The sequence below is a fragment of the Saccopteryx leptura genome, chromosome 3, assembly GCF_036850995.1.
Source record: "Saccopteryx leptura isolate mSacLep1 chromosome 3, mSacLep1_pri_phased_curated, whole genome shotgun sequence".
NCBI classification, from domain to species: Eukaryota; Metazoa; Chordata; class Mammalia; order Chiroptera; family Emballonuridae; genus Saccopteryx; species Saccopteryx leptura.
The window spans coordinates 114,821,718-114,840,451 of NC_089505.1; the positions used below are offsets into that span (position 1 = coordinate 114,821,718).

At 42.7% G+C, this 18,734-nt stretch overlaps 1 protein-coding gene and 1 non-coding gene across 2 annotated transcripts in view; one reads left to right on the forward strand and one right to left on the reverse strand.

Annotated features, from left to right (window-relative positions):
• Positions 1 to 1,031: 1,031 nt before the first annotated feature.
• Positions 1,032 to 18,734, forward strand: part of SMAP2 (small ArfGAP2) — a 47,679-nt gene continuing 29,976 nt past the window's right edge. The window contains exon 1 of the mRNA XM_066375952.1: positions 1,032 to 1,552. Coding sequence (XP_066232049.1) covers positions 1,450 to 1,552 — 103 coding nt within the window. The 5' untranslated portion in view covers positions 1,032 to 1,449. The remainder of the gene's footprint in view (positions 1,553 to 18,734) is intronic.
• On the reverse strand, positions 16,920 to 17,026 carry LOC136401885 (U6 spliceosomal RNA). The gene has a single exon (XR_010750810.1). It is a non-coding gene; the product is annotated as a U6 spliceosomal RNA (small nuclear RNA).

An 18,734-nucleotide genomic window follows, 5' to 3' on the forward strand; every position in this document is an offset into this window, starting at 1 on the left:
TTGGGAGAAAGTAAAGAGATGGGAAAGAGGGTTTCACTAGAGACAAGATAACTGACAATCTGGTTTTACCAACTTCCCTGATCTATTCTTCCCATGACAGCCGGTGATCTTTTAAAATCACTAATTGAATCGTATTGTCCCCCCCCCCCCCCCAGTGCCTGCTAGTTAAGTTAGATGTTGCTCAGTAACAATTTAAAGAATGAATGAATGAATACATTTGCCAGATGGCAGGTTGATCTCTAAAGAAAAGAACAGTTATCAAATTCTCTGTAACAAGGGTGGCTTTGGACAATTGTGTTGAATAATCATAGTTGCCTATGCTGTAATCACCCTTTCTCTTTACACCATTCCCTTCAAATAACCTAGTAAAAGTCTGCTGCACTAAACAACTATTTGGGGAGAATTTAAGAAATGAAAGAGAAAGTTTCTAACCATCGGGCAAAAAAACAAAACTAAACAAAAACAAAGATGGCAGTAACCACAAGAGGAAAGCCAATAAACAGGAAGACCCAGAATTCAGTGGAAGCAGACATTCCAATTGAGAAGTAACCAGAATCCTCTGAAAATTTGGGGAGGATGTGATGTCCTCCTTACCCTGGGTTAAAAGCTTGAGCCTTTCTATTTGGCTGTTGAAGGTCTTTGGGGTATCCATAACCCCAGGAGAAAGATGATACATAAGGATGATAAGTATTTAACTCATTAGAGATGATTTGAGGATTATATTCCGATAATTCATGTAAAGAGATCAGCACAGTGCTTGGCACATAGCAAGAGCTCAGTAAACGTTCATTACTGTTTTTCTTTACTTTCTCCCCCTCGCTCCACTCCTTTTTTGCCAGGCTCCATTCATTCTTTTCCAAGGGCATGTAGGGGGCGTGTCCACTCGTCCTCCGCCCCACCCAGGCCCCGCCCCTTACTTCTGCCCGGATTGGTTCCTGAGTGGCGGAGCCCCGGGAAGAGCCCAGTACGGCCCAGTACGAAGCGGTGGGGGCGGAGCGCATGCGCGGGCTGGGCAGGGTGGAGGTGGAGAGGAAGAGCTGCCGGAAGTAGACGGCAGAAGTGGTGGCGGAGCAGGCGGCAGCTGCCAGGGAAACCGAGACCGACACTCACCGCCCGCAGACAGGCAGGCTAGGCGGTTGTCTCTGTGCCCCTCACCCAGGAGACCCGACAGCAGCCCCCCTTGCATGGGCTGAGGGTCCTTAGGCCCGCAGCTTTCTCTGGACTTGAGCCGTCCCCTAAGCCCGCCAGGGGGCGTCGCAGTGAGGGGCTGCAGGGTGGGGGGCGGGCGCGGCTGACCCGACAAGGGGCGCGGGGCCGGAGGAGAGGGCTCTGCCCCGCTCAGGAGGTGCCCCTGGGCGGGGGACCGGGAGTCCTCACCTTCCGACAGAGGCAAAGGTTTCTGGGGGTGAGGAGGGTGCGTCGCCCTCTGCCCCCGCCGGCACCCTGGCCATGACGGGCAAGTCGGTGAAGGACGTGGATCGGTACCAGGCGGTCCTGGCCAATCTGCTGCTGGAGGAGGATAACAAGTTTTGTGCGGACTGTCAGTCTAAAGGTAGCGTATCCCCTCGGCGGGCGGGAGGTCCTCCAGCCTCCGGGCGCTCCTGGGAGCTCGTCTGTGTGGGGAGGGGGTTTCAGGAGCTTGGGCCGCCTAAATCATCCTAAATGGTAACCTCGTGCTACCTTGCTGCTGAGCCTGCCTGGTGTTCTGCAGCGCCGGGATTGGTGTGGAGAGAGGTTGCGAAGGCGAGTGTGTGTTTGTCTGTGTTGGGGGAGTGATGGTGGGGGTGGAAGTGACACCGTGGTGTGTGCAGGCGAGTGTCTGTATTTCAGGGCTCTGAATGAGTTCTGGGCTGTCATTCCAGAGGCAGCCCAGAGCTCACATGCAAAGCTGGGGATGAACTGCAGTGTGCGGATCTGAGTGTGACAGAGAGGGGGCGAGAGGAGAAGAGAGAGAAGGGAGGGAGGAAAATGAGATGATGCTGGAAAGGAAAAGTGCTTAAATAATTTTTAAAGGTGGTGATTGTTGCTGCCTGCTATTTGGTTAGCAGCTCCTTCTATCAGTTTATAGACTTGCTGAGATCTGGGGGAGTGCTTAGGTAGCTTTCTTCCTGAATATGTGCAGTGGAAACTGCCTTAAGCAGTGACACAGTGCGGATTTCTAGACAGCCTACCCCTGGCTTGTGGAGTGCGTTTGCGGCCTAATGTGTGGGGTGGCAGAAACTAGCAAACTGTGGTCATAGTGTAGGGCCTGTTTAATTTCTAGAGAGAAGAAAGCAACGGATACATTGAATTTGTTGCTTCCATAGTGATTGATTAACCTTCTAAAGGTGAGATAAGAACATTATAAATTGGCAGAGTCATTTAGTCTTTGTTTTCTGTGCCCTCAAGGATTTATGGTTTATTCCAGTTAAAAATCAGTATGATATGAAAGTGTAGTTATTAGTGAAATGTTTGCACTTGAAGCTTATAGATACAAGCATCTATAAATATAAATATTTTGTTTCCTTATTTTCTTTCTGAATTATTTGGAATATCATTGGAAGAGTTGGAGAATTTTTTTTTTCTTTGGTTGGGGAGAAAGAGATAGTTATATTTTGGGAGCTTTTGTTAATTTATTTGTGTGTATAATGCAGTGGATTTGCCTTATAGCATATTGAGCATATAGTATACAAGAAAGATTTACTGGTAAATGCATTTGTATTTATCAATATTGAGAAAGGAAGTATATGCATAATGGATGTTTTCACTAATTTCCTTTTATTTTAGAAAAATTTATGTGAGAACAGAGGGATGATACACTGATACTACTAGAAACCTAGTAGTATATTTTAGGGCCCTTTACCAATAGATCAATGGCATGTGTCATTAGGACAGCAGGTCCCCAGGCTTCTTTCTTGAATTTTTGCATTAGCAAGAATTCATTTTCAGAAGTACTTTAGAATCAATTGATGTTGAGTAGGTTAATTTCTTAAAGTTGACTTTTGCTAGATCTTGGCCAAGATCTATTGGAAGATTCTTTTTAAAATTTAGGATTGTAGCCCTGGCTGGGTTGCTCAGTGGATGAAATGTTGTCCTGGTGCACCGAGGTTACAAGTTCAATTCCAGTTCAGGGCATGTACAGGAGGCGGTCAATGGGTGGAGCAGAGAGTTGGTGCTTGACTGACTCTCTCTCTCTCTCTCTCTCTCTCTCCCTCTTCCCTTTCTGCCCCTCTCCCTTCTCTGCCCCTCTCCCCCTCCCCTCCCTTCCTTTCTCTCCCTTCCTTTTTTTTTTCTTTCTCTCTCTCAAATTAATGGACAATTTTTAAAGAAACTTAGGAATGTATCTCTTAGCTTTACTGAAATTTCCTTATGTCCTGGGTTGACAGATCTTGAGTCACATTGAAGCAACCCACTGGAGTGAGCATGCTACATTTGGGGAGTCAGATGCCATTTTATTGATTAGTACCCCCCCATTTGTCATACCACTCTTATACTTACTCATATTTCAGTAAAATACAGCATATGGAATAGAGGTTGATTCATCACTTCTTTCTCCAAATTTTCCATTGCTCTTTATCAATAGTGTTACTGAGGATCGAGTAATGAAACATTAGTTAATTCTTAATGAGAACCAGTAACTGGCTCGTAAACCTAATTAATTGCTGTTGATGGTAGAATCCTGGTTCCTGAAACAATTTATTTTTATAGATTAGTTCTACATTTACCTTGGTGGCTTCAGTGACTTGGCCATTGTATTAAAATTGAGATGACAGTATGTCAGTCATTTTTCAGTTCAGCTCAAGAAGACATTTGTGAATTATCTAATCCCTTTCACTCTTTCAGCCTCTCTCATTCATTTTCCTACTCCTTTTCCTGGTTTTGGTTGTCATAATGATCATGTGAACAACTGTCAGATCATGAAAAGAAGAGGCATTTGCATTAATAGATTAAGTTGTCTATTAGCTGTGGTAAAAAATATATTTAGTGGGAGAAGAAACTTAAAAAACTATTGGCTAAAATGAGACGTGTATTTGAGTTTATCTCTATGTCTCATGCCCTTCCTTACTTAGAGAACTGAGAGCTACAGGACCTGGTGGGTGATTGCTAATTTATTATTATTAAGTCATGCTGTAGCCCTGGACTGCAGACCTATGAGCAGGTATTTTTATAATGTTCCAAAAATAACTCTTTGGCAATGACTCTTCTTTTTAAAAACTTATACTTATTTAAGAATGTTATTATCTTTAGATACATAATTTAAACATTAGAATAGAGAACAAGACTGTGTTCTCTTTATATCAGGGGTCCCCAAACTTTTTACACAGGGGGCCAGTTCACTGTCCCTCAGACCATTGGAGGGCCAGACTATAAAAAAAACTATGAACAAATCCCTATACACACTGCACATATCTTATTTTAAAGTAAAAAAACAAAACAGGAACAAATACAATATTTAAAATAAAGAACAAGTAAATTTAAATCAACAAACTGACCAGTATTTCAATGGGAACTATGCTCCTCTCACTGACCACCAATGAAAGAGGTGCCCCTTCTGGAAGTGCGGCGGGGGCTGGATAAATGGCCTCAGGGGGCCGCATGCGGCCCGCGGGCCCGTAGTTTGGGGACCCCTGCTTTATATAGTACAAGTTTTGCTGGTCCTGGGTTTTAAAATTGTTCTTGCACAAGACTCACCAGGCACGGAAGTGATTCCTGTGTAGGAAAGGAAGCTGATTTGGCAGTGCCTTTAAAGAAAATAATGCTATGACTTGCTGTAGGCCCAAAGATGTGGTTTCCTCATGATCCCAAATCTTCAAGTTATTGTGACCTTTAAGGTGAATTTTGGACTAATTTAAATAGTAGTAGTGATAAAACAGAGGAAAACAGTGAAAATTCCAGGTATGTCAGTGGCAGTTCTACCTAGTCGAGGCTGGATCCCAGTTTTGGGTGGACCCTTGGTAGGTCTTACTGGCCCAAAGTTTAGTCTTTAGCTCCGAGGATCCATATTTCATCAGTGTGCCTGAAATAACTCCTTATCAACCTCTTCAAAGACTGGTTTAAACTAGACACTATCTTATTTACCATGAAAGGATCTACCTTTCTGATGACCTGAATACTTGTGTCCACTATTCAGACACTCTTTTCTCGGTATCAAGGTTCGTAAAAAATTGAGAGCTGTGTAATGAGTGAAGAATTAAAATGAGGCCTGACCTGTGGTGGCGCAATGGGATAAAGCGTCGACCTGGAACACTGAGGTTGCCGGTTCAAAACCTTGGGCTTGCCTGGTCAAGGCACATATGGGAGTTGATGTTTCCTGCTCCTCCCCCTTCTCTCTTTCTCTCTCTCTCTCCCCTCTTTCTAAAAATCAATAAATAATAATAAAAAAAAAGAATTAAAATGAAAGAAATTGGAAGATCTTAAAGAATATATACTTCAGACTTTGAGACACCACATGGAATTCTGGAGTCTGACAGAAACTTTGCAATACTTTTTTACTCTTCTTTTTTGCTCCTTCCTATCTCTGAAATGTTTTCACCTTGAATCACCTAACCATTGCCTCTATTTCAATTCCCATTATGTATTCTTTTTTTCTTTTAATTAAGAGCAGGGGAGGCTATATTCTTTTTTTTTTTTTTTTTTTTTAATTAAGAGCAGGGGAGGCAGAGAGACAGACTCTCACATGCACCCCAACTGAAATCCACTTGGCAAGCCCCATATGGGGCAATATTCTGCCTATTTGGGGCATTGCTCTTGTTCCGCAACTGAGCTATTTTAGCGCCTGAGCTGGAGGCCACAGAGCCATCGTCTGCACCAGGGGCCAACACGCTCAAATCAATCAAGCCATGGCTGTGGGAGGGGTAGAGAGAGAAGAGAAGAGAAGAGAAGAGAAGAGAAGAGAAGAGAAGAGAAGAGAAGAGAAGAGAAGAGAAGAGAAGAGAAGAGAAGAGAAGAGAAGAGGAGTGTGGAGAAGAAGATGGTTGCTTCTCCTGCGTGCCCTGACTGGGAATTGAACCTGGGACATCCACACCTGGGCCGACGCTCTACCACTGAGCAAACCGGCCAGGACCCCATAATATATTCTTAAATTTAAATTTACCTTTATAAAAATGTAGCACTTGCACATGGTTCAAAATGAAAAGGTTTAAAGAGAATGTGTACAGTGAAGAATTGTGTTCCTGTCCCTGGTTTCTTAGCCATCATTTTTCCTTCCTGGAAGTAACATTATTGATAATTTCCTGTGGGTTTTTAAGGGATACTCTGCATAGACAAACAACTACATTTAACATTTAAATATATTCCTATGCAGTGCTTTTGTGCAAACAGTAAGTGTTACCCACACTTCATGGCACCTTGCATTTTCTAATCAATAGTATAACACGGAGAACCAGAAAATCTACAACATTGAGGGGCTTCATCAGTCTTTCAAGGCATTTTCTAAGTCTATACCTAGCTTATCTTAAATTGAAAGATCTGCTGAAGCATGTTGAAAACATCTGGTCTTATTAAAGGTATCTTAGAAAGTGTCCGAGGCCCATCCATAGCATACAGAAGCCCACCTCACAGGTGGCAGAGAAGCAGAGCAGTGGAAGGGGCTAGAGCAGGCGTCGGGAATTGTTTTGGCTGAGAGAGCCATGAACGCCACGTATTTTAAAATGTAATTCCGTGAGAGCCATACAACGACCCGTGTACGTTATACATTGTCCAATAAAAATTTGGTGTTGTCCCAGAGGACAGCTGTGATTGGCTCCAGCCACCCGCAACCATGAACATGAGCAGTAGGAAATGAATGGATTGTAATACATGAGAATGTTTTATATTTTTAACGTTTTTTTTTTATTAAAGATTTGTCTGTGAGCCAGATGCAGCCATCAAAAGAACCACGTCTGGCTTGCGAGCCATAGGTTTCTGACCCCTGGGCTAGAGACTCGATGCTGAACTATTCAGTTAAACGCCTTTTCTTTGTTTATTTTAGCTTTGTTAACCTTCAGCTCGCCACCTAACATCCTCAATTTAATTTTCATCCTTTGAAAATAAAAGTGCTTTGTAAACAAAGTGTTGCACAGCTGTAAGCAGTATTTATTATTACCATTGCTATCTCATTTATTTTATCATGATTATTCATTTCCGTTTCTGACTTTATTCCCTTAAATACTCCAGTTCCTGGAAGCCACAGTTATAATGACTCACCCAATAATTCCCTAGTCTTTAAGCCAAAACCATTTCCTATACATGGAGTTCTGGCATTTTTACAAATGTTCTTTATGGTACCCTTGAGAATTGTCTCTGGATGTTTCCTGACTCTTCAAACTCATGTGAAAAATTAGACCAAGGAATCTGTATTAAAATTTTCTATTAGTAGTCCTAAATTTTAATTCTGGTAAATTAATTTTCTAGCTTTGCTTTACATTTGTTTTCTGTTGATAGCTAAAGCATTGCTTTTTAAAAAAATATACTATTTCTTTTTTAAAAATTTTAAAAACTTTTTATTACAAGTGCTTGTGTCAAGGGCTGACTTTCAATAGATTGTAAATCATTGCTTGTTAAACATCATTCCTTAGAACATGAACTTCCCTATCAATTTTAAATTATTTTAGCTGTATCTCTGGGACCTTTTGAGAGGTAGAAGCATTCTATCAGATGTAGACCACAGAAGGAGTTTTGCTTCCATCTCTAGTCCAGTAGCCTTCTCCAGCCAAGATCAAATAACCTTCTGGGTTTTTACACCTAATGTACCTGAATTCTGACAGTTGTGGTTAGCTTGACACAGTTTTACTGAAAGTAATTTGTTCAATTCCCTATTAGATTGTCTTTTAGTAACAGCTTGTTAAACCTGTTCCCTGGGAGATACTTTCCTATTTGTTCTGCTTGTACTTTAAGTATCCCATGGCAGTGAGACAGAGATTACAAAATGCCATAACTTTGAGGGTGAAGTCTTTGCAGGCCTGCAGTCCTACGCTACATATATTCATTCAGATACTATTTCTTAAGTACCTACTTTGTGCCAGATTCCATACCAGGATATGTAAATTAAAAATTAGGGTCTTTGGGCCTGACTTGTGGTGGCGCAGTGGATAAAGCTTTAACCTGGAATGCTGGGGTCACCAATTCAAAACCCAGGGCTTGCCTGGTCAAGGCACATAAGAGAAGCAACTATGAGTTGATGCTTTCTACTCCTCCCCCCACTTCTCTCTCTCTCTAAATATCAATAAATAATTTTTTTTTAAATTAAGTGAGAACAAGGGAGGCAGAGAGACAGACTCCTGCATGCATCCCAACTGGATCCAACCAGCAAGCCCCCTATGGGGTGATGCTCTGCCCATCTAGGGTGTTGTTCCATTGCTTGGTAACCAAACTATTTTTAACACCTGAGTGGAGGCCATGGAGCCATCCTCAGTGCCCAGGGCCAACTTGCTCAACTCAAATGAGCCATGGCTGCAGGAGGGGGGAGAAAGAAAGAGGGAGAGAAAGAGAGAGAATAGGGGGGGGGGGAGAAGTAGATGGTTACTTCTCCTGTGTGCCCTGACTGAGAATTGAACCTGGGACTTCCACACACCAGGCAACGCTCTACCAGTGAGCAAGCCAGCCAGGGCCAAATAAAATCTTTAAAAAAACAAAACTAGGGTCTTTGGATTCAAGGACTTTACAGTCTATGAGGGAAGCAGATGTGTAAACACATACATGATGCAATGCTGTAATTAGCATTATGGCATCATGTACAGGAAAAAAAGAAAGCAAACAAGTCAGCCTCAGGAAGTTGTGGCTTCTAAGAGACATGTAGGCTTTATGTTGAGTGATGAGCATGACTTTGCCAGGTGAATTTGGGGAACTTTGCATTCTGGGCAGAAGAAACTGTGCAAAGGCTGCCACATGTGTTGTATCATGTGTATGTGTGTGTGGGGGGGAAGTTTTAGTATATTTTGATTACATTTTGGGAAGTGGCAGGGGTAGGCAGAGGCCAATAAGGTTAAAACCCTAGCTCTATAGTTGGCTTGATGTGTGGTATTGAGATTATAAATGTGCTTTAGACTCCAGGTAGTCCTGGAAACTACCTGCTACTCAAATGGAAGCATAAGTATTACAGGTATGAAATGTTTACTACTTGCTGAGTAATAAGGAAGTTCTGAGTATTGTGCACACAAGATCTCCATGTAAGTGCAACTTCACGAGTACATTCAATTGTCTTAGAAAAGTCTACTGAATTGGCAACAATAAGTGTTTCTGAAATTGATGGTGTTGGTTTTTGAGGCTGAACATGCTTTTATGCTCAGGCAGTCTAAGAGTTCTAAATATTTGATGTGTGCTTATGGTTACACAGTGCTTAGGATGTGTAAACAGGTAGTGCAGCCTGATCTCTCAGTAGACTTTTCAGCAAATCTATTGCTTTCAAGTAAATCATTAAACTGCTTTCTTTCTGCATTTTTCATCTGATGTCGTTGTGGTATGTAGGTGGCAGCTTTCTTGGGAATGGTTGTCTTTATAACTGTTCACCACATGAGTCATTGTCTGTTTCTGTTCTTCTGCCTGCAAATTCCATCTTGGAAATAATATCATGCAATTGGTGACTCCAACACTGTCCTCATTATGTACATTGCAGCTGGCCTTGTATGTTATATTGATGGACTTTACCTGTACCATAGATGAGGACTAAAATGACTAATTAAATAGACTCAGACTCAATCCCTCTGAATGATATCCCCTGTGAAAAATATGCCAAGCAGGAAGGAATCTGTATAAAACACACTTATGTTTTACATTCTATGCATATGATGCCTAACTTTTATTATTGTGTCTGCTTAAATCCTTACCACAGTTTTACTTCTGTTTGAGCACAAGCGGCCAGTTTAAGTAGATACTAACTTTGAAGAAGTTCTGTATTGGCTTCTGGAATGTGACAGTTCAGCATACCACATTGAAAAGGTAGGACCCAAGTCTGTGTAGAGTAGAACACCTTAAAGTGAATTCACTTTTTCCAGTTGTTAAAGAGATATCTCTAAATGGGTTAATTTTTTAAAATTGTAATTTGCCACAGTTAACGCATCCACTAGAATGTAAGTTCCAAGAGGGCAGGGGTGTCGTGCCTGTTTTGTTCACTATAGTGTTGCCAGTACCTAGGATGATGCTCAGCACAGATCAGCCTCTCAGGAAATATTTGTTTGAATGAATGAATTGATTTTTGTCATCCATACAGTCTTTGTTTCTGATCAGAAGAAATCTTTTATAGGTATCTGAATGTTTAATTTATAGGAAAGCTAAGTTTTTATTAAAATATTTTTTAAAGTCAGAGACCCATCAGGGAAACAGAAACCGCTGTAGGTACAAGCAGAGGGGATTTAATACAGTATATGGAGTAAGTTACACAGATGATATAAGCGCCGAGAAGGTAAATGGGCTGGTGAGGCAACCCAGAGATTAGCAACACTTGGGAGCGACTATACCCCTGAGGAAACTAAAAGGTGCTCGTGTCGCCAAGGGCCAGAAGCCTGAGCCATCTGTGTGATCTAGAAGGCAGGGCTGTCTGGTGGCAGCTGGAACTCAAACCAAGTAAAAGACAGGCTTCCCCTGTCCTCCTGTTTCTTATCCTTATCAGTACCAACCGCTGATGGAACTTACCCAGAAATCAGTTGGCAAGGGAGGTTTGTAGTTCCCTGTGATAGAGGAAGAAGAGTAGGACCCAAGTGGAAGGAGGCAAAAGCACTTTTAAAAAATCTCTAAGATAGCCTGACCAGGCGGTGGCGCAGTGGATAGAGCGTGGGACTGGGATGCGGAAGGACCCAGGTTCAAGACCCCGAGTTTGCTAGCTTGAGCCCAAGGTCACTGGCTCGAGCAAGGGGTTACTCGGTCTGCTGAATGCCCGCGGTCAAGGCACATACGAGAAAGCAATCAATGAACAACTAAGGTGTTGCAACACGCAATGAAAAACTAATGATTGATGCTTCTCATCTCTCCATTCCTGTCTGTCTGTCCCTATCTATCCCTCTCTCTGACTCTCTCTGTCTCTGTAAAAAAAAAAAAGTCTCTAAGATATATTCCTTCTCCTTATAAGTAAATGATTGAGTTATATTTTGGACAAGCAATACGAAGGGTTTTCAGGCCGATAGAACCTGTGTGCTTCTAAAGGATTTTAACTGTGGCTGAAACAATAATTAGTCTCAGGGAGTAAGGCAACAACTCAGTCATGGCCTATAAGAATATAATTAGAATGCATGACTGGGAAAATTGGCTTCTGTTGAATCTGATTTGACTGTTGGTTGCTGCCAGGAGTGATTTATCATTTGGTTACTCAGAAAATAAGCTCCCATTCTGGGAAGCCTTAAGCAGGATATGTATACGTTGAGCTTGTCCCATCTACAATTGGAAGATGAGTCAATAACACATAAGCCGTGCAGAGAGAGTTTTGAGGATTGCGGCCTTAAAATGTGGTGCAGGTTAGTCTGTCTTTGATAAATAAGGTAATTGCGGTGGAGCGGATTTTCCTGGTGCTACACATGTTAACTAGTCTTATTGATTTGTCTGCTGCTCCCCCCTCCCCCCCATATCTACAGATGGGTTAGCACTGTGGGAGGGAGGTGAGATCACTGGATCTACTTTCTTCTATGTTGGACCTGGAAAGTATTTTACCCTGTAAGAAAAGTTTCTGCTGCTCCATTTAAAGGCAGGACTTCCCAAATCGTTGCTACTAGTTTTCCTCTTGATTGTAAAGCATTTAATGAGTTACATGATACAAGCACAACCCTTCCTAGAAGTGCTTTTTTTGTCAATTGGGTCACCTGCCTTTGGGCCGCTGCTACATTAATGGAATTGGTGGAACTAGGCCAGCAAAGGTTTTCAGTGTTTGTTTTTAGGCTGTTTTCCACAGAGGCTGAGGATAAGGGACTCTCATTGTTTGCTTAACGTTACCGACTGTAAAAATTGCATAGATTTCATTGTTTTTCTCTTTTCTCCAAAAGTTCATTTCTTCTTGGCAGGAATTACTATAATTCCAGATGTAATTAAAATGTAATTTTGAACTTTAAAAAGCGTATCAGACTGCTTTCCAGAACCCCAGTCTGTTTCAACTTAAGAGGGACATCTATGCATTTTTGAAGCCTCATGTTTAATAAGTACACTATTTCGCTATGGTATTTGACTTCCATTTTCCAAACTTTCTCCTTCCCTACCCCACTCTTCTGGATCCTGTATTTCCCCACAGGCTTTGCGGATGCTGGTCCATTGATGGCTGCACTGCAAGTCCCTCCCCAGAGGGAAGCCCCCCCCCCCCCATGAGCCAAATCTGCCTTCAGCTGTGGCCATCCGGCAGGGTGAGGTTGCTCTGGTGGTTGTCTTCAGTTTGTCCAACTCTGCCCTTACCCCCATCTTCCCTCAGGTGTGGCTGAGACTTGCCCTGGGACCTCACCTTTGTAACATATCACTGGATAGTAATAGGATTTTCTTATTGCTGCTTTTTTTTTTTTCATTTGTGAGTAATGTTCAGTAGTTTTGTAACCATTTTTGTTGGCACTAGCCCTCTCTCCCCCATTTGTATATTTCTTATGGGTATTCCGGTTTGCGCATATATATATATGTATATATATATATATATATATACACACACACACACACACACACATAGGATAGGGTTTATAGAAGTACTGTATTTACCTGAGTACTGGGTTTCAGAAACCCACTTGAAGAATACTATATTGATCTTTTTCTTTTTTTAACTTTCAGTAAAAACTTTGAAAAAGTAATTTCTTACTCCAAAGCAGTGAGGACTGGATTCCTCAGGCTTCATCTCATTTCTCCTCTACCACAATGTGCAACGTTCTCATTTCATGATGTATTGAAAATAGTAAAGCAGCTGTAGGAGGAAGATAGAGCTGCTCTGAGCCTGCAGCTGCCGACCTGCCCAGCATAGCGATGTGCGAGGCTGGACACCTTTTCTTTTCCTCTTTCAAACAGCCGTGCAGTCTTTTGCAGCAGTTGGTAATGATGGAAAAATCCCCAGGTTTTTACCACAGAACTTACATCTTTAGATGTGAGTTTACATATTAATTCTACAACGTTGCTTCCTGAAGTGCACACAAAGTAAATTTTGTTCACTTCTTCCTCTTTTCTTGTCTTACTGGAAGTCCCCAGTGTGTGTGTGGATTTAGAAGTAAGTTCTTTAGTGTTTCAAGCCCTGAGTTTAAAATTGCTTTAATATTGTTTAGATGGTTCTTGTTTTATGCTCTCAAAAAATAATTTCTTACAGAATTGTCTCTGTGAGCTGGGCACATGTTGTGCTGCAGTATAAGGCTCCTGGGGACTGGGTGCTGGTGTCTTTTTCTTGTTGATACTTTACCACTAGGGTTACAACTAACACAAGCCCTGCCATGAGAAATAGGAAGGAAACTCCCTGTTCTTACCATGATGCTTTTGTTCAAAAGAGCTGTAAACAGCAGAGCTAATGGAAACCAATTTAAGATTCAGGCTCTTCTATGTTGAAAGCATTTTTACTGAAAAACTAGTTATTTGAAAAACTGGGGACTTTGTCTCTCTGAAAGTAGGCATGAGGAGTTTGGTTAGAAAACTGTTTCACACCAGGGAGGATTTTAAAATTTTTTTATTTTTAATTTTTTTGTATTTTTCTGAAGTTGGAAACGGGGAGGCAGTCAGACAGACTCCCGCATGCGCCTGACTGGGATCCACCTGGCACGCCCACCAGGGGGCGATGCTCTGCCCATCTGGGGCGCCGCTCTGTTGCAACCAGAGCCACTCTAGCGCCTGAGGCAGAGGCCACAGAGCCATCCTCAGCGCCCGGGCCAACTTTGCTCCAATGGAGCCTTGACTGCGGGAGGGGAAGAGAGAGACAGAGAGGAAGGAGAGGGGGAGGGGTGGAGAAGCAGATAGGCGCTTCTCCTGTGTGCCCTGGCTGGGAATCGAACCCGGGACTCCTGCATGCCACGCCGACGCTCTACCACTGAGCCAACCGTCCAGGGCAGGAGAATTTTGAGAAAAGGTTCCTCTTTCTTTCTTCCTTTTTTCCTTTGTCCCTCCCTCTTCTTCCTTTCTTCTTTCCTCTTTTTTTCTTCTCTTTTCTTTCTTTCTTTCTCTCTCTCTTTATTCTTTCCCTTTCCTTTTCTTTCCTTTTTTTTTTGAGGAAAGGTTTTTCTTAGAGTGAGTGCGATGATAACATCCTAGCTTATATGTGAGAGAAAGTGTCATTAAATGCAGCACTGATGGGTGTTCAGAGTTGAGAAGTCATGTGAGCCTTCTAATTGTGAAAAGTTGTCCTCAGGAAGTCCTCTGGGTTGAGCCCATGTAGAGATGGCCTTGCTGTGGGGGCTGTCATTCTGAACTGCTTCACTGCAGTGGACGTCTGTTGAGGCAAGGAGTGGAAAGCTGGCGAGAGTCCTAGCTTGACCATGATCACAGCGAGATGGTCCAAGACATATCCATAAATTTCACATACAATCTTCTACATTATACACCTGGTATGTGGATATGTTGTAGTGCCATTGATTAGCATCTTAGGTTGTTTGTATAGGCCTCCTACACTTCAATTCATTTCCCTGGGAAGGTGGATTAGAAGCCCTACATTGGTAGAAAGGTGATAATAGCAACCCATTTTTTTAAAGGTGTTTCCTTATTAGACTGTAGATTTCATGAAGACAGGGACTATGTTCCATGTATATCTGTATACCAAAGGCGCAGTGTCTGGCTGATAGTGTCTAACATCTCCATAGTAAACACTATTATTTTATTAATATTTGTTCAGATCATAGTTTTATTTTGTTTTGTTTTTTTATTTTATTTTGAGAGTAAAAGATAGCAAGGGAGAGAGAGAAGGAGGGAGAGAGAGTAAGAAGCATCAACTTATAGTTGCTTTCACTTTAGCTGTGCGTTGATTGCTTCTCACACATATGTGCCTTGAGCAGGGATCAGACCTCAGGCTCAACCTAAGCCAGGGGCCTTTGGGCTCAAGCTGGAACTTTTGGGATTGTGTGGACACTCCCTCCATTCAAGCCAGTGACCCTGTGCTCAAGCTGATGAGCCTGCACTGAAACCAGCGACCTCAGGGTCTTGAACCAGCCACCTCAGCATTCCCTGTTGGGCTTTCTCCACTGCACCACCACCAGTCAGGTTTGTTTTATCTTTTGAAAGCCACCTTCAGATATTTGAAGATCTGTGACATTCCAGGAAGCTGAGCAGGTGAATCTCATGGTTGCTTTGTTGTAATTGCTTCTTTGTGCCGCTGGCTTCTGTGCCCATTGAAAACTGGAGCCAGTCACAGAGCTAGTACTCGCCCTCTCAGTAGGAGATGTTAGCGTGATGCATCATCTTGGGGAAAATGTAGTCTGAGGTGTGAAACAGGAGGCTGAAATAGCAGTCCCTTAGCCATTTTGTGGGCTGGGAGTAAATGTTCAGACACTGTTCTCAGGTGCCATAGACACTAACAGTAACCTTGTGGTTGCTTTAGAAGCTGTCCTCGTTCCCACTGGAACAGCTTCATTTAATTTGAAGCACCTTCAAATTGCTTTGGCTCTTTTGAAGCTGTGATTTTTTTCCCTAGAGACCTGCTCTGGGTTTATCTACATAATGTCCCCTTTACAGGCTCTATTTACATGGCCATCGTCTTTGCCCCACTTCCTTGTACCACACTTTCTGACGTGGACCTCATTATACCCAATTTTGAGACACCTAGGTTTTGAAACACAGTAGTGAATGTTTTCTTTTTGAACGGCCAAATCTCCATCTTTTGCTCTCTTCTCTTTAGCCAGGACTGTTGTGATGACTAAAATTCAGCATGCCCCTGGACTAACCATCTGTACTTTGTCCCAGAATTCATTGCTGTCCTGTTATATGTTTAGAAATGAAAATTCTCTAGCTTGTTTGGATATGGTTGTGATTCAGTTAACCCAGCCCTGATTTTGTGTCGTTTGCCTTTGGTCGGGGCTCTTCTGATATGTTGGGAAAGCTGCCGCACACCATTGTGGAGAGAAGTTCACATGTCCGTGGTCTTGCACAAGGGTTCATTGGCTAACTCAGACGGTTTTGCGTAAAGCTTCTGCCTGGGTGAAAGGCAGAGCTTCCCTTCAAACAAGTGAAAAACATTTTCTGCCTGGCCACTTGTTCTTGAGCTGTAGTATGTTCCACTCTTCTCCACATCTGGGCTTCCTTTGAGGAAGAGGAGTGTGAATGGGAAGTGGTGTGAATAAGCCTTCCAGCACAATCTCAGATGTTGGGCTTCCCAGCAGCAGAGCCTAAATGGTGTGTTATAGTAGAAAAGAACACCTGAAGAACAGGGTATCGGTTTAGTGGAGATTTAGCATCTACTGCGTGTAACACACGCTGGGGGAATATAAAGATGAGTCTAACTCCAGTCCAGCTGATGATTTCATCTGTAAACTTGGGTAAATGACTTGACTTCTCTGGGCCTTAGTTTCTCCAGCTGTGCTTGGACTTGATAATCCTTAAGGTTCTTTCCAGTTTGGGAATTCTGTACTCTGAATTGTTCGTCACAGAACAAGAGAAGACACTTTTCCACAGAATTGGTATATTCTTTTTTTATTATTATTTCTCTCTTTCTCCTTCTTCTCCTTCTTCTTCTTCTTCTTCTTCTCTTCTTCTCCTTCTCCTTCTCCTTCTCCTTCTCCTTCTCCTTCTCCTTCTCCTTCTCCTTCTCCTCCTTCTCCTTCTCCTTCTCATGCCAGTGACCATGGAGTCATGTTGATGATCCCATGCTCAAGCCACGACCTCAGGGTTTCAAACCTGGGACCTCAGCATCCCAGGTTGATACTCTATCCACTGCACCACCACCAGTCAGGCAGAATTGGTATATCCTTATATCTTAGTTACATGTTCCAAGCTAAATGGCTTATAAATAGTTCCTCTAGAGCTGAGCTAAAACTCAGCACTCTTGACATTTCTTTTTTTGGGTTTTTTTTTTTTGTATTTTTCCGAAGCTGGAAACGGGGAGGCAGAAAAATATGGAACGCTTCACGAATTTGCGTGTCATCCTTGCGCAGAGGCCATGCTAATCTTCTCTGTATCATTCCAATTTTAGTATATGTGCTGCCGAAACGAGTACTTGACATTTCTTTTTTTAATTTCTGGTATGAAGATCTTTATTATGCTCCATAGAATATAACATTAATGGCACTGGCCAAAGAGAAGTCCATTTTTTAAAAAAAGAATTTTAAACATTTTTATTGAGCTCATTGGGGTGACACTGGTTAATATAATTATAGGTTTCAAGTGTACAATTCTACATAATACATTATTTTTTTGTATTGTGAGTTCACCACCCTCCCCTCCATCACCATTTATCCCCCCTTTACCCTCTTCTATCTTCCTTCACCCCTCTTTTCCTCGGGTAAACACCATACCGTTGTCTGTGTGTATGAGTTTTTTTTCCTTTGCTTAATCCCTTTACCTTCTTTACCCAGCCCCCCAACCCCCTCCCCTCTGACAGCTGTCAGTCTCTTCTCTGTATCTATGAGTCTGTTTCTATTTTGTTTGTTAGTTTATTTTGTTCATTAGGGATCATCAACATGACTCCATGGTCACTGAACAAAATAAACTAACCAACATATAAATGAAATCATATGGTAGTTGTCTTTCTCTGACTGGCTTATTTCACTTAGCATAATACTGCCACAAAAGGTCGGATTTCCTTTTTTATGGCCAAGTAGTATTCCACTGTGTAAATGTAACACAGCTTTTTTGTCCACTCATCTACTGATAGGCACTTGGGCCACCTCCAAGTCTTGGCTATTGTAAATAATGCTTCAGCAAACACAGGGATGCGTGCATATATCCTTTTGAATTAGTGTTTTGGGTTTCTTTGGATATATTATCAGAAGTGCAATCACTGGGTTCTCTTGATATTTTGGATCCTTTTTACTTGTGGAGAGCTGTCCTGTGCATTGTAGGATATTTGGCAGCATCCCTGGCTTCTGCCTACTAGATGCCAGGAGTACTCCCCACCTCCTGCCAATTGTGACAACTAAAAATGTCTCTAGGCCCTGGCTGGTTGGCTCAGTGGTAGAGCATCAGCCCAGCAGGTGGAAGTCATGGGTTTGGTTCCTGGTCAGAGCACACAGGAGAAGTGCCCATTTACTTCTCTACTCCTCCTTCTTCTCTCTCTCTGTCTCTCTCTCTCTCTCTTCCTTTTCTCCTCCTGTAGCCATGGCTTGACTGGTTCAAGCAATTTGGCCCTGGGCACTGAGGATGGCTCCATGGCCTTGCCTCAGGTGCTAAAAAAGCTCAGTTGCTGAGCAACGGAGCCGCTGCCCCAGAAGAGCAGAGTATCACCGGGTAGGGGTTTGCCCAGTGGATCCCAGTTGGGGTGCATGCGAGAGCCCATCTGTCTGCCTCCCTGCCTCTCACTTAATAAATAAAAAAAAATGTCTCTGGACATTGACATTGCTCCTTGGGAAATTGCTTCAATTGAAAACCACTGCTCTGAGGGAAGAGAACCAAATAGCACTATTTAAATGTGGGCTATTTTTTTTTTTAATTTTATTTATTTATTTATTTATTTTGTGACAGAGTCAGAGAGAGGGACAGACAGGAAGGGAGAGAGATGAGAAGCATCAATTCTTCATTGTGGCACCTTAGTTGTTCATTGATTGCTTTCTCATATGTGCCTTGACCTGGGGGCTACAGCAGACCCAGTGACCCTTTGTTCGGGCCGGCGACCTTGGGTTCAAGCTGGTGAGCCCTGCTCAAACCAGATGAGCCCGCGCTCAAGCTGGTGACCTCAGGGTTTCAACCTGGGTCCTCCGCATCCCAGT